Here is a 14,236-nt window from a genome sequence, read left to right as displayed (position 1 = left end):
TTTTATTAATAGGAGGGTCAAAAAAAAAAAAAGATCCTAGTTCTGTACTCAGCTTGTCACCAGGTTTGTTTGTTCTTCAAGTTCAGTGCTGTGCTGTCTTCTGAGCCTGCTGCCTGTCATCAAACTAGAGTTTGTTCAAACTGCTTTCCAACCAGCTGGTGCTACACATTGGACTTGGTGGGTCACTCTTGGCTTCTAGACGGCCTTTCCTTCCCTTCCCAGCCAGTTCTGCTCCTTTGGTTTTATGTGGGGAAGATGGAGGTGATTGCAGGTGCAGTCGATAACCTGACCTGGCGCCCAGACTTTGGACACCTGTTTATCGGCCTCTAGATCAGAAGGAAGTCCTCTGCCTCTCTTAGTTCCCTGGGGCTGGCACGCAGAGTGCCGCTTTGCAGTTCTGGAGGCCGGAAGTTGGAAGTCCCGGTGTCAGCAGTAGATTCCCTCTCGGGCCCCATTGGAGACTGTGTGCTGCCCCTCTCCTGGCTTCCAGTGGCCCCAGCAGTGCTCGTTGCAGCTTGGCTTTTAACACACACTACAGTCTTCATGTGCGTTGTGTCATTGTGTCTGTGTGTACATCTCATAAAGCCACCAGGCATTGGATTTCCGGCCTACTGTGGTCCAGGATGACCTGGTCTTAACATGATTTCCAAGTAACGTCATAGTCACAGGCACTTGGGATTAGCACTTGAATGTTTCGTTTTGGGGAACACAGTTTACCCCAAAACAGTGCTTCAGTTCCCTTTTCCCCATGAGGTGGAGATGAAGCCTGGCTTTGGCCCTTTAAGCTTCCTCACATCACCTGGCTTTACTGTAATCATTCGACAGAACTTTTTTTTTTTTTTTTTTTTTTTTAGAGGCAGAGATAGACAGGGACAGACAGACAGGAACAGAGAGAGATGAGAAGCATCAATCATCAGTTTCTCGTTGCGCCTTGCGACTTCTTAGTTGTTCATTGATTGCTTTCTCACACGTGCCTTGACCACGGGCCTTCAGCAGACCGAGTAACCCCCTGCTGGAGCCAGCAACCTTGGGTCCAAGCTGGCGAGCTCTTTGCTCAAGCCAGATGAGCCCGCGCGCGACCTCTGGGGTCTCGAACCTGGGTACTTCCGCATCCCAGTCCGACGCTCTATCCACTGCGCCACCGCCTGGTCAGGCTCGACAGAACTTTTATATAACATTTCCCCCGTCCTTAGGAGTAATTTTGGAGAGCTAATTATACTTCATTTTATGCATTTTTCTCATTTAAAACAATTTGCCTCCTAAAAATTGTCCCCTAAAAGTTTTCTGGTTCTTCTAATGAAAAATATTGAGGACTGAGGAGATAAAGTAAATTTTACCTGTGCCTTCCTCTTCTGCTGAACTCACTCTACCCAGAACGTCTGCGTGGCATGTGTCTGTCTGGGCAGAGCTCAGTGTCCCTGGCCTTCCAGGTGACTGCCTCTCTCCTCCTGGGTTTGTGATTGTTTTGAGCACACCTGGTTGCTGCTGTTACGAGTGCTCACCTGTTTTTGCCAAGGACTCTGCCCCAAATGCAGTCAGGACCCTGGAAGTATCCGTCCTGTGTCCCCACAGCATAGAGGCTGAACTGAGCTGCTGCCATAGGACTACTCAAAGGATGGAGGGCCCTGCTGGGCCAGAGCAGGTGTCGTGCCATTGGTCCTCCGCAGGTTTTGTTTAAAAGACATGTCTGCCTGGAGTACACGAACCCTGCCTAGGGGTAGAGGGTGCTTGGTCACAACTACCCAGTATTTATAGAATATCTGCTGTTTGAGTAGTACCAGACTGGGCCCAAAAGGAGATTATGGAGAAGAAAGATTGTTTACCTGCTGGACACCTGAACAGGAAGGGTGGGCTCAGGTTGGTAGAAGACACATGGCCTGGGCAAAAGTAAGGACGTCATAGAAAAGATGGTTTTTGCTCAACTGCTGAAATAGCCTTGGAATCTTCCTGCCCCTAAAGCAAGCTCGGCCCAGGCAGATGTTGTCAGGATGTCAGTCAGGTGGTAGGTAGCCAGCGTGCGCAGGGCCCAGGCTTTCTCTTGCTGTCTACACACAGGTGCTGCCGACTTAGCCTCTGCCCACCGAGACCTCTTGTGGGCTCCCTGTGCCCACAGGGTCATTCAGGTTTCTTGGGCAGGCCAGTGAGGCTGTCTCAGACCCCACTGCACCAAGAGCCCTTCTGCAGCTCAGCCATCCTGACCCCCTTCCACCGTAGGTCAGCAATGGTTCAGGCCTCCAGGATGAGCACATCACAAACCTGCTGGTTTTTGGCTTCCTCCAAAACTGCTCCAACTCCAGTTTCCACAAGGAGCTACAGGAGTTGGGCCATGGCCTGCCTGTGCCAGCTTGCTTGTGGGACAACCGTGACGATGACCTGCAGACAGATGGCAACCGGTGCAGCAGCCGCTTCGTCCTGCAGGGCCCAGGGACAGGTAGGCATCGGCTGGGCCTCTCTGCCTTGCTGTCACCAGTGACATGTAGGGAATCTAAGTGCTAGGAGGGACCCACCGTAATGTTTGTGTTGCATGGCTGCTAGGTCTGTACTTGGCCCACCCAGGGAAGCAGGCCTCGCTGAGTTTTCAGTCTGTGGAAAGCCACTCAGTTCCTTGACAAGGACTCTGTGTCTGTAGAGCATCTCACACCTTTTCTTTCACATGTGTTATGGGGCATAGATGTATCTTGAGCCTCATTTCCAGGTGAGGAAACAGGCTCAGGGAAGAAAATGACCAGCTCCAAATCAAACAAGCACTGTGCAGCTGGGCCGGGCATCTTTCCCTGCTCTGGGCCCCCTCCTCCCGCTGCTGTATCCGGGCACTCCCTCTCCCTTGCGCTGCCCACCAACCCCTTTCCACCCCTCTGCGCCACTGCTGCTGCCTCCACTGTCCCGTGCTGGGAAGGCCAAGGGCCCAAGGCTGGGTGGCATGTTGAGCTCAGCCGTTCCCAGGTTGGAGAATTCGCTTGGTCATATGCATGCTGGAATCTCATGGAAACTTTTTCAAAATGCATGGTTCCTGGTCCCCAAACTGGCTGCCTGAACCAGTGTGTTTGAAGGTGGGCAACTAGTGCGTGCCCTGATTAGAGGCTCTGCCTCAAAAGCAAGCCTAAGGTGATGCAGAGAGCCTCGGCCCAAGCCTCTCTGTGGAGGAGTGGGCCTGGAGTCCTGCCACCCTGACATCTCCTGGCCTAGGAGTTTGTGCTGCCCTCTGGTGACCCTGAAGGAGACCAGCAGCCCATCCAGCCTCTGTCTCAAGCCTAGTGGGTGGGGCTCTGGCAGGAGTCCTCCTTTCCCTCCCCCAACCCCCGCAAGCCAGGGTGTGCCAAATACTCTCTGCCTTAGAACCAGCTCTCCTGCCTTCAGGCTGGCCTGAGACTGGAGGAGGAGCTCCCAGCCCCTTTGGGGAAGGTTAAGGTAGGGTGGGGACAGGGATGGCCATGCTTTCAGAAGCTGCTGCTGGAGTCACCACTAGAGGCTGTCTCCTGGGCTGTCCTTTGCTCGTCTACACCATCCCTTGCCTGTAGACCAGTGGTCCCCAACCCCTGGGCCACGGACCGGTACCGGTCCACAGAGAAAGAATAAATAACTTACATTATTTTCGTTTTATTTATATTTAAGTCTGAACGATGTTTTATTTTTAAAAAAATGACCAGATTCCCTCTGTTACATCCATCTAAGACTCACTCTTGACGCTTGTCTTGATCACGTGATACATTTATCCGTCCCACCCTAAAGGCTGGTCTGTAAAAATATTTTCTAACATTAAACTGGTCCGTGGCCCAGAAAAGGTTGGGGACCACTGCTGTAGACAACAAAAGGCTTGGCTCAGACAGTGTTTGCAAAAGGGAGAATGAGGCTGCACATATCACGTAACCCTCTGGTGGAAAACATGCGTGTTGATTAAGTACCTGACAAGATTTGGAAGCAAAAGGCAAAATAGAGGATCCGTACCATGAGTTTCATTGGGGAAGTCACTCAGTTTGCAGAATGCAGACTCCTGAGGTTGCTGAGACAGGCTGGAAAGCCTAGGGGTCAGAGAGGCAGAGTCAGGGCAGAGGGAGCTGTGGAGGAGGTGGTGAGTACCTTCTTCCTTTTGGGGAATCAGGAGATGATTCAGGGTTGCAGCGGACCTGCACTGGGCCACGGAGCTGCGTGCAGTCCTGCCCCGGAGATCCGGGAGAGGGACAGGCGACTGCTGAAGCAGAACCCCGCAGATGGAAGGTCAGGGCTGGGGGAGGGTGCTGTGAATAGATGATTTGCACTAGAAGGTTTGTTGCAAGTAATAGTTGAAGTTCACGGTGATTTAAGGCAAGGTGGGGACTTGTCACTTAAGCAGAGGTGAGCATGAACAAAGTTCTGAGCAGGAAAGGGATGTCACATTACCACTGCACATGCCGTGGTCTACACTATGGTGAGGCTGATGAAGCAGCGGGGTGCAGACTGTGAGGAGGCTCTCATGCCTCTCAGTGCCTCCTCATCCTCACCTCCAGGTGCCTCTCTGGCCCAGCACATTGGAGAGTGGACTGCAGGGCAGTGAGAGTGGGGTGAGGAGAGGCTGCAATCATTCAGGTGTGAGGTTCCACGGGGGCCACCCAGGCGTGGCAGCGGCCATGGGGAGCATGGCTGTGTCAGTGCTGCAAGACAAGACCTGCTGGGTGTCTGCCGATGGGTGCAGTGGCAGCTGCACAGACCAGGGTAAGGATAAGATTACCATCCCGGGTAAACCAGAGGGAAGTTTCAGACACAGAAGTGTACGATTTAATTGGAGAAATAGCCATTGGCCGGCATTTGCGACTACTCAGTGAGGAGCTAGGTGTGGGGCACATTCACTTTCTCACTCATTCACTCATGCAGCTGTTTGTGCCATACCTTCTGTGTGCCTTGCATGGTTTCCACGCAGTACTGCGTGTTTGGCAGCCAACTGAACAGATGAGAAAGTCAGCCCTTAATGGAGCTGGTGTTTTGGCAAGGAAGTCAGACGGAGAACACAGGCGGGCAGTGAGTGCCACCGGAGGAAAAGTGGGAGAGGAGGAGGGCGGGCGCGAGGCAGTGAGAGTGGGAGTCGGTCTTGGACATTGCGGCAGTTGAGTTGACCAGATAGAGTGAGAGAAGGAGCCTGCCCTCTGTGGAGGCCACTGTGCCTAGAGGTGGGAAGAGTTCCTGTCAGAGTGCCTGGGCAAACCGCACAGAGCCTTCTAGGGCAGAGTGGAGACAGGTTTTACTCAGTGAGACGGGACTGGGGCAGGCAGTGATTCCCACAGCTACCCTATGAGGACGTGAGGGGGGGGGGTGGCAGAGGTGAAGCTGTAACTTCAGAGTTATACATGTGACTGCAGAGCCTCTGTCCCAGCACCCTCTTAGGCTGACACCTGTTAGACAACGGGACACAGAGCTGGCGCATAAGTCTGCTGCCATGTTCACAGTCACAGGTGCCCCAGCATCACTGATCCTTTGCATCGACAGATGTTAAGTCTGCTTCTCCAACCAGACTTCTGCTCACTCAGGCCCTGTCCCTGGACCCAGAACTCTACCCCCATGGACCCTGCCCCACTATGGGCATGCTGTGGACATGGGGGCTGGCTTTGTTCCCAAGCAGAACCCCCTCCTTTGTCCCAGGGGGTAAAAGGTGTGGGTGTGGCATGGAGCTGCTGTCTGAGTCTCCTTTGTCCCGCTGCCCCTGCCTGAACATCCAGATTCCGAGAGTCAAGAGGAGGTCATCCGGACCATCGCCAGGCAGCTGGCCCAGATTGGGGACAGACTGGACCACAACGTCTCCCCACACCTGGTGGATCACCTGGTGGTGCAGTTCAGGAATGGGAACCTGGCAGAGGAGGTAATTGCTTTTTCTGGGTTGATTGGGAAGTGTGAGGGCCTTTTCCATCATCAGTTGAACCCGCAAGGTGTGCCCTCTGTCTCCTATCAGACAGACAAGGGAATAGGAAATAGAAATTCCAGTGTGCTCACCTGCCTTTCAGAAAAATTAAGTTAATGACATTTAGGAAACCTGAACCTTAAGTCAGAGTAAAGAATTTGGGGATAAAAGCCTCTAAAAAGATGTATAAAGTATACACGACTCCTCCAGAAATAACTATCTTCAGTTTCAAGGAGCTGAATAAAAATGTCGCTCACCAAGGAGTGACAAGAAAGTGACATTTTAGCCTCCTACTGTAAACGTCGTGGTTAGGACCCACACACAGACACTTGCTGAGCACTGTGGCTGACAGGCAGTGGGTCCTTCCTGAGGAAGCGTGGGAGCGAGGAACACCCAGGGTCGTCAGATATGTCTACACAAGTTCGGGGAGAGAGGGTGCATTCTTTTGACTACCAATATAAACACAGGTGGCCCTCACAACCTAAAACTTCATTAATCCTACAGGTTCAGTCAGGTCACACCTCCTGCCTCTGGAAGCCTTGTCCCTTTTTTGTGGTCTCCCCATCAGTGTGTTCCAGCGGCAGTTAGGGAAGCCCAGCGGACCCAGTACTGTTCTGCCTGGGGGCCTCTCCCACCACATCTTAACTCTCCGTGCCAGTCAGCAGCCTCCAGGCCCTTTCAGGTCTCCTGGTTCCTGCTGTGCCACGTGGGTGGGAACGTCACACGTGCCCTCCCTCCTCCCTCTGGCTAAGTCTATACCGGGAAGCAGGCCTGAGTCATCTTGGGTCGATAACTAATTCTCAGTTTGGAAGGGCCACAGCGGCAGGGGATAACTTAGTTTCTTGGGCTCTGTCAGGGTTGAATGTGCCACGTACGATACTCGGGGACCTTTGTGCGGGTGATGTCCCACTAAAGAGAGTGATCTGTTTTTTCTTTCCATCACCCCACACAACTAATCTGCTTCTCATTCTCTCTCAGCCATCTTAGCTATTTAATAGCAGGCTTCCCCATCCTCCCCTCCAGAAAACTGGTTTTCCTGCCCCAGGGAAGAGTGCAAGTGCCCCAGGTGCTGTGCGAGCCTTCTCTCTTTACCCCTGTACAGGATAGAAGGAGGTGCCTCGCTGCTGCTGTGGAGGAGGCCATGCGGACTTACCCTAGAGACATGGAGGAGGAGAAGACCAGGCTGGTACTGACCATGCTGTTGGCCAAAAAGGTGGCCAGTCACACGCCGTCCTTGCTCCGTGATGTCTTCAGCGCAGCAGTGAATTTTATTAACCGGAGCCTACTCGCCTCTGTGAGAGACTTACTCAGAAATGTAAGAACTGGTGGTGTCAGGCCCTTGGTGTTTCACTAAATCCCCTTGTGTCTGCCTGCTCCCTGCACCCACTTCCCTCCGAGGCTAGGAAGCACGGCACAGCCCTCGGCTTCTGCTGACCAAACAGTGAGGCAGGTGGTTACAGACCTTCTGGCTCAGGTGGAGGGCTTGCTTTTGCTTTCATAAGCAAAAAAGTTCTGTGGTAGGATGTGGTAATGCACATCCTAATGTCCTGAGCTGTAAGATGTGGTCCATCAGCAGGGACGGCTTATTTCCTGCTAGTACAGGACTGCAGTCGTGTGGTAGACACACAGGCCAGAAGGCTGAGCTGCCCTGTCTGCTCTCAACACACCTTATCACAGAAATTAGTATAATTAAAATTTTAACAAAAACATGCTTGCCGCCCTTCCCCCCCCCCCACAAAAAAAATGCTTACCAAGAAGGTTGAAAGGGAGAGAGACCAAAAGGAAAGATCATAAAGGGAGGAAATATTATCTAAAACCTGCCCCATAATTACCATAATTAGGACATTAAAAGTCACAGTTCTTGCCTTGGCTGAATAGCTGAATTGTTTGGAGCATCATCCCGAAGCACAGAGGTTGCTGGTTCGATCCCCGGTCAGGGCACATACAGGAACAGATCTGTGTTTCTGTCTCTCGTTTGTACTTTCCCTCCCTCTCACTCTAAATAAGTTAAAAAAATTTTTTTAACCTAAAAAAAAAAGTCACAGTTTATGATGCCACCTGGGACAGCCCAGTGACCTCTTGCTCAAGCAGTCCTTAAAGTTTGCTGCTTCACTTTCATAGAGTGAGCTGGGGAGTTGATGGATGTATTTTCTATAAATGTGGAGATATTAGGGAATATTTGAAGTTTTGTGTGTCAGAAGCATTACTCAGGCATCCAAACCTCTTTATATATTTACTTGTAAACCTTAAAAACTTTCTTTGACTGCTTTGGACTTCAGTTATACAGTGTTGGGCAAATAAGTTTGTAAAATTTGTGTTATTTGGTTTGCTCACTTTTATTGTAAAAAATGGCCGCTGACCGCATGATTGCATTGCCCAGGTGATAATGTTAATTACCTTCATGCTTGGGAAGGGGCTTGGTTATGCTAATGTTGCTGGAGGAGGGATTGTCAGGTGGAAAAGTTTTAAAAGGAGGAGCTAGGAGGCCATTTTGGAAGAGGCCACATGGCTGCAGAAGAGGCAAGCAGTCAAGATGGGGGGGGGGCTGAAGGAGAAGCCAGTTTGTGCAGAGAGAAGGAGATGGGGAACAGGTGGCTGAGCTAGTGAGAGCCTTTGATTCTAGGAAAACACGGATGTGTCAGTAGCTTTGTAAGTGCTGAGTGAGTGGGTTTTGGAGCCCAGTGTGTTTGTGTTTACTCGCCTGCCAGGTGCAAGCTAGAATAAAAGATATGGCCCACCATTTCTTGACTCCATTGTTTCATTACCATCTATCCGAATCAAATGAGACTTGCATGAGCCAGGCGGCTGTGATAGCTGTGACTACTGGCCTTACAGACATTTTAAAACAGAAAGATGGATATAACTCTCAAATCGGGTATTAAACCAAGCTGAATTGTTGGAAGCAGGTAAGCCTGAGAAAGTTCCTGAGCAGTGTCACCAACAACGTCTGGTAGGCGAGGGAAATGGGCAAGATGTTAACACCTGTCTGCGTTACAGCTTAGGGCTCAAACCCAGTCTTTCTTGAGAAAGAGAGGCAGGAAGAGAGAGAGGAAAATGGAGGTGCTCCTGCATGTACCCTGACCCTAAAGGAGATTGAGGAATTGAACCCTCAACCTCCGTGCTCTGGGATGACGCTCCAATCGACTGAGCTATTCAGCCAGGGCTGTGTGTGTGTGGCAGAGACAGAGAGAGGGACAGACAGACAGGAAGGGAGAGATGAGAAACATCAATTCTTTGTTGCAGTTCCTTAGTTGTTCATTGATTGATTTCTCAGCAGACTGAGTGACCCATTGCTTAAGCCAGTGACCTTGGGCTCCAGCTGGTGAGCCTTGCTCAAACCAGATGAGCCCACACTCAAGCTGGCGACCTCGGGGTCTCGAACCTGGGTCCTCCACATCCCAGGTCCTCCACACCGTCTGCTCAGGCTCAGCCAGGGCTTAATTTCTTTTGATTTATTTTTTCTGAGAGACAGAGAGGGGTGGGGGAAGGGAAGCATTTATTTGTTGTTCCACTCATTATGCATTTATTGGTTGTTTCCCATGTGTGCCCTGACCAGAAATCGAACATGCAATCTTGTCATCTCAGGATGATGTTTTTTGTTGGTTTTTTTTCTGTATTTTTCTGAAGCTGGAAACGGGGAGGCAGTCAGACAGACTCCCACATGCGCCCGACCGGGATCCACCTGACACGCCCACCAGGGAGCGATGCTCTGCCCATCCGGGGCGTTGCTCTGTCGCGACCAGAGCCACTCTAGCACCTGAGGCAGAGGCCATAGAGCCATCCTCAGCGCCCAGGTCATCTTTTGCTCCAATGGAGCCTCGGCTGCAGGAGGGGAAGAGAGAGACAGAGAGGAAGGAGAGGGGGAGGGGTGGAGAAGCAGATGGGCGCCTCTCCTGTGTGCCCTGGCCGGAAATGAACCTGGGAATTCCGCATGCCAGGCCGACGCTCTACCACCGAGCCAACCGGCCAGGGCCTAGGATGACACTTTTAACTGACTGAGCTAACCAACCAGGGCCTAGAGTCTTTATTCCACCACTGGCACCTCTTGGCACTGTGAGTGGCCCAGTAGGGGACACACCCATGTCTCAGCACCCTGAAATCTGTTTCTGCAGTTGTTCTCATGAGGCAGGAAGTAGGTGATGGGGCTCCAGAGAATGCACAAACCCCAGCTTCACCTGTATTGATTATGGCACTAGAATTTTTTATCTTTTTTTAGCAAGACAGGAAGGGAGAGAGATGAGAGACATCATTTGATAGTTGTGGCACCTTAGTTGTTCAAGGTGCCTTGACTGGGGGGCTCCAGCTTAACCAGTGACCCCTTGCTCAAGACAGCTACCTTGGGCTCAAGCCAGCAACCATGGGGTCATGTCTGTGATCCCACACTCAAGCTGGTGAGCCTGCGCTCAAGCTGGCGACCTCAGGGTTTCAAACTTGGGTCCTCTGCATCCCAGGTCGATGCTCTATCCACTGCGCCACCACCTGGTTAGGCGGCACTAGAATACTTAAGGACTGAATTCTGGTTTGTAAATTAGAGCTGATTTAGACCTTAGAAAGTGATCACCAATAAAGCAGCAGCATTTGTTAAATTGGAGGTGTGGAGCACCAAAAACTCACATGGGCGTTAACTCAGATAAATATATACAGGCTCAAGGTTTTGGTTTTGGTAGGGTAAGGCGTTACAGACTCTAACCACTCCTTGAAGCGATCAGAAAGTCAGTTTCAGTTGTGGCAGAGACTGACAGGTACTCCTAGCATCTGTCGTCCCTGTTGTGTGTCATCGGATTTATGAGTGGGCACGTGGCCTCCCTGTCTCCGTGTCCCAGGGTCCCTTGTAAGCCAGGTGTGACATGTCACTGACTTAGATAGAAGGGTGCAGCCGAATGACACGTGCATCTCTGCACTGTGTCCCCAAAGAGCAGGAACCTGCCCTCTGCTGCCTTTCCCCACCCACAGGCTGAGTGTGTGTGAGGGTGTGGTGAGGGCAGCATCTTAGTGACAAAGACCAGTAAGACAGGCTCTGGCCCCCAAGACTGGTGCCGACAGCTGGCACAGAGAGAAATAAACTACTTGTTCAAGTCCTATTTAGATAATGTCATACAAGTTGAATGTACGTTCTAACAAAGGCAACGTTATGTTTGGCGAAGATGAAGGATGAACTTGCGGTCGTTTACTAGGGCTGGTTAAGGCATGGCTGCAGCCTCGGCTGGCCTGCTGCTCATTTCTGTGAACAAGGTTTTGCTGAAGCAGAGCCACGTTTGATTTGTGTACTCACTCTGGCTGCGTCCATACTGTGACAGCAGGACTGAGCCCTTGTGACAAAGACCATATAGCAGAGACCCAACAGCCGACACAGCCTGAGATGTTACCCGGGCCATTGCAGAAATGTGTCCCTTCTGTTAGAAGGAAGGAAAAAGGGAACCTGGTCATTCGATACAAGCTAGGCATGGGGAGCAACAGCAAAAAGGAAGGCATGAAGAAGAGAGTGTAACTACATACATTGGTGTTAAAAAAAAATTGGACTGGCTAATTCTGGCTTTTCCTTTCTTGCTCTAGGAAATGGATTGAATGGACAGCTGCAGAGCCATCTGGGTAAACTTGACATCGCTGCCTCCAGTGACCATTTAGACAAAGTTCTTAGGTAGACACAAGATTAAAGTTATTTATTATTCATGGTTTTAAAGGTGATGTTTTAAGTTGGGGGCCCATTTAGAAATCTCTACATTGATATACTTGAATGAAAAAGTCCACTTACACACATTTGAATGAGCTTCACTCATACCATTCTGTATATTCACCTACACATGGCGCCTTTCTCTTCTTTCAGTTGTGTAGGACTACACGTGAAAACTAAAGTTCAAAGCAGATTATTAGGCAGAAGGAAAAACACTGGTGTGGTTTTTTTTTTAGAGACAGAGAGCAGAACAGATAGGGACTGACAGAGACAGAGAGAGAAGGACAGATAGGGACAGACAGACAGGAACGGAGAGAGATGAGAAGCATCAATTCTTCGTTGCAGCACCTTAGTTGTTCATTGATTGTGTTCTCATATGTGCCTTGATGGGGGGCAGGGCGGCTACAGCAGAGTGAGTAACCCCTTGCTCAAGCCAGCAACCTTGGGCTCAAGCCAGTGACCATGGGGTCATGTCTTTGATCCCATGCTCAAGCTAGCGACCTTGCCCTCAGCTGGTGAGCCTGCACTTAAGCCAGAAGAGCCTCGCTCAAGCTGGCAACCTTGGGGTTTTGAACCTGGGTTCTCTGCGTCCTAGTCCGACACTATTCCCTGTGCCACCTCCTAGTCAGGTCACAATGTTTTTTGTTTTAAAAAACAAACTCCTTTACTGTGTCTTAAAGTGCAATCTCGGGACATAGTGTTACAGCAGCGTGCATGAACAGAACAGGGATCAAAGAAGGGGTGCACACACTCTCAAAAACCCCACCAACTGGGTAACATCTTCATACTCAGGAAGTAACAGTCTCCTGTTTAAACCAGATAGCACTGGAGGCTCTGGATTCAGAACACATGGGACTTCTTTTGACCTGAAGTCTTTTTCATTTTTTATTTATTTTTTAATGTTTATTGTATTGATTTTAGAGAGAGAGATCTGTTCCTTTATATGCCCTGACCAGGGATCAAACTGGCAACCTCTGTGCTTTGGGATGATGTTCTAACTAATCGAGCTATCCGACTAGGGCTTGATTTCTTTATTAGAGTCAAGAAAAACCATTGGCAGTTAAAAGGTGCAGAGTTGATTTAAGGGCTCTAGCCCATCAGTTTCCAAAATCACCCTTTCTCCTTCCAGGAAGTCAAGGCTTTGATAAAATTTCTAGGGTGTGCAGTACCAGAAGCTACGGCGTACCCATGCAGACCTCTGCTAACAATCTTAGATGTTCATTTCTCAGCCTTACCCCACTGTGCATCAAGCCTAAGCAGCTGTACATGGGAGCACAGGAGTCTCTAGGCATAAACAAATGAAACAACAGACTGAAAAACTCAACAGTTGAGTGGTTGCCTTTTCCAGGGACACAGAACACACGTTGCAACAAAATCAAATCTCTTAGGTAGCGGCCAAACCAACCAGGAGCGTGCACTGGAGGCAGTGCCGCCCTGTCTGCCTCCCAGCACCAGCACCAGCGCCAGCACCAGATATCTCCTGGGGTCTGCTTACATACGTGAGGGCGGCTGGTGGGTCTGTGCCACACTATGACCTTTATGCCGTAATAGCTGTGACTGACACTGGAGAACCCAGTGTGATGAAGTATGAATAAACTTCTCTGTTAGCTGGGTATTAAAACACCAGAAAAGGACTGCACACCAGCATTAAGTGCAGACCATGCCCAGGCTGGCTCAGCGGGATGGTCACAACGTGCTGCAAATAGTAAAAGCAGATAGGAAGGCCATCATTTGGAAAAATTATTTTCTAGTAATGCTATTTTTATGAATGTTATGGAGTGGACTTTTTTTCCCAAGAAAAAGAAAAGATTCTGATCACAGTGGAAACAAGGTGAACCACTCATATACATACACACTCTTGCCCATACCAGTGTCAGTGCCTACAGTCCCATTCTCACTGAGCCAGGGACGGCCTTCCAGAAAGAACAATTGAAATATGAAGAGACAGGTTCTGTCCGTTTCAAAATGTTTAAGTATTTCTATGTATAGAAAGGTAAAAAGCCATACTATGTTAAAACGAACATCTAAGTTGCATTTAATAGGTAAATGTACCTGTTCTAACTTCAAATCCAATGTAAGAACAAACCTGCAGAACCTATCTCGTCCATAACCTGGGGGCTGCCTGTAGTCGACTAAACTGATGGAAGAGGAAAGAGCTCTAAGCAGCTAACAGTACCAGACCGTTTAATACTTCTCGTAATCTTTGACATCTTTACTTTCTGCTGTTTTGCTTAAATTAGCACATTAGGCCAGTATTTTAATGCATTTTTTACACACACCTAGTGTTTCTCTAGACTAGAGCAAGTCAGATCTACCTTCTTGCTTACAAAGCAAGACTGTCACCTCATCTCCCCAGCCAACATCATGGAAAAATCTCTACTGTAGCAAGTGATCCAATGTGGAGCCCACCCAGGCCAGGACTCAGGGACACTCTGGAAGGAGGTGGATTTCACACCTGTAACAGTAAAATCTTGTGGGTAGAACTGAGAAGTGATTTCGTTTCAGGGAGTGCATTTCATTCTGTACACACATGTAAACTTTTTAAATTGTGATGGGAATTCCTTGGTTGAAGTAAAGGGTGCCGGCACACCCGAAAGTCTCCCCTCCAGACCAAGCACGTGGTGCTGAACTGCTCAGGGCCACCTGAGGTTCCCCAGCAGTGGTTCATGCTCGTATTTCCCACATTCCATTAACTGCAT

The 14,236-nt window shown here is 49.9% G+C and overlaps 1 protein-coding gene across 5 annotated transcripts in view; it reads left to right on the top strand.

Annotated features, from left to right (window-relative positions):
- The window catches only part of BID (BH3 interacting domain death agonist), a 62,753-nt gene that overhangs the window by 29,068 nt on the left and 19,449 nt on the right, over window positions 1-14,236 (top strand). For 3 of the 5 annotated variants that reach the window (XM_066234510.1, XM_066234509.1, XM_066234508.1), the window contains exons 3-6: window positions 2,215-2,431; window positions 5,688-5,827; window positions 6,969-7,181; window positions 11,420-11,455. In XM_066234510.1, coding sequence (XP_066090607.1) covers window positions 2,215-2,431; window positions 5,688-5,827; window positions 6,969-7,181; window positions 11,420-11,431 — 582 coding nt within the window. In that variant the 3' untranslated portion in view covers window positions 11,432-11,455. Of the gene's footprint in view, window positions 1-2,214; window positions 2,432-5,687; window positions 5,828-6,968; window positions 7,182-11,419; window positions 11,539-14,236 lie in introns of those variants that run through there. The other 2 variants (XM_066234507.1, XM_066234506.1) reach the window with 1 other exon arrangement.

This window comes from Saccopteryx bilineata, chromosome 6 (assembly GCF_036850765.1).
Source record: "Saccopteryx bilineata isolate mSacBil1 chromosome 6, mSacBil1_pri_phased_curated, whole genome shotgun sequence".
NCBI classification, from domain to species: Eukaryota; Metazoa; Chordata; class Mammalia; order Chiroptera; family Emballonuridae; genus Saccopteryx; species Saccopteryx bilineata.
Note: the sequence above shows the minus strand (reverse complement) of the source record. Positions and strands in the feature narration are given on the sequence as shown.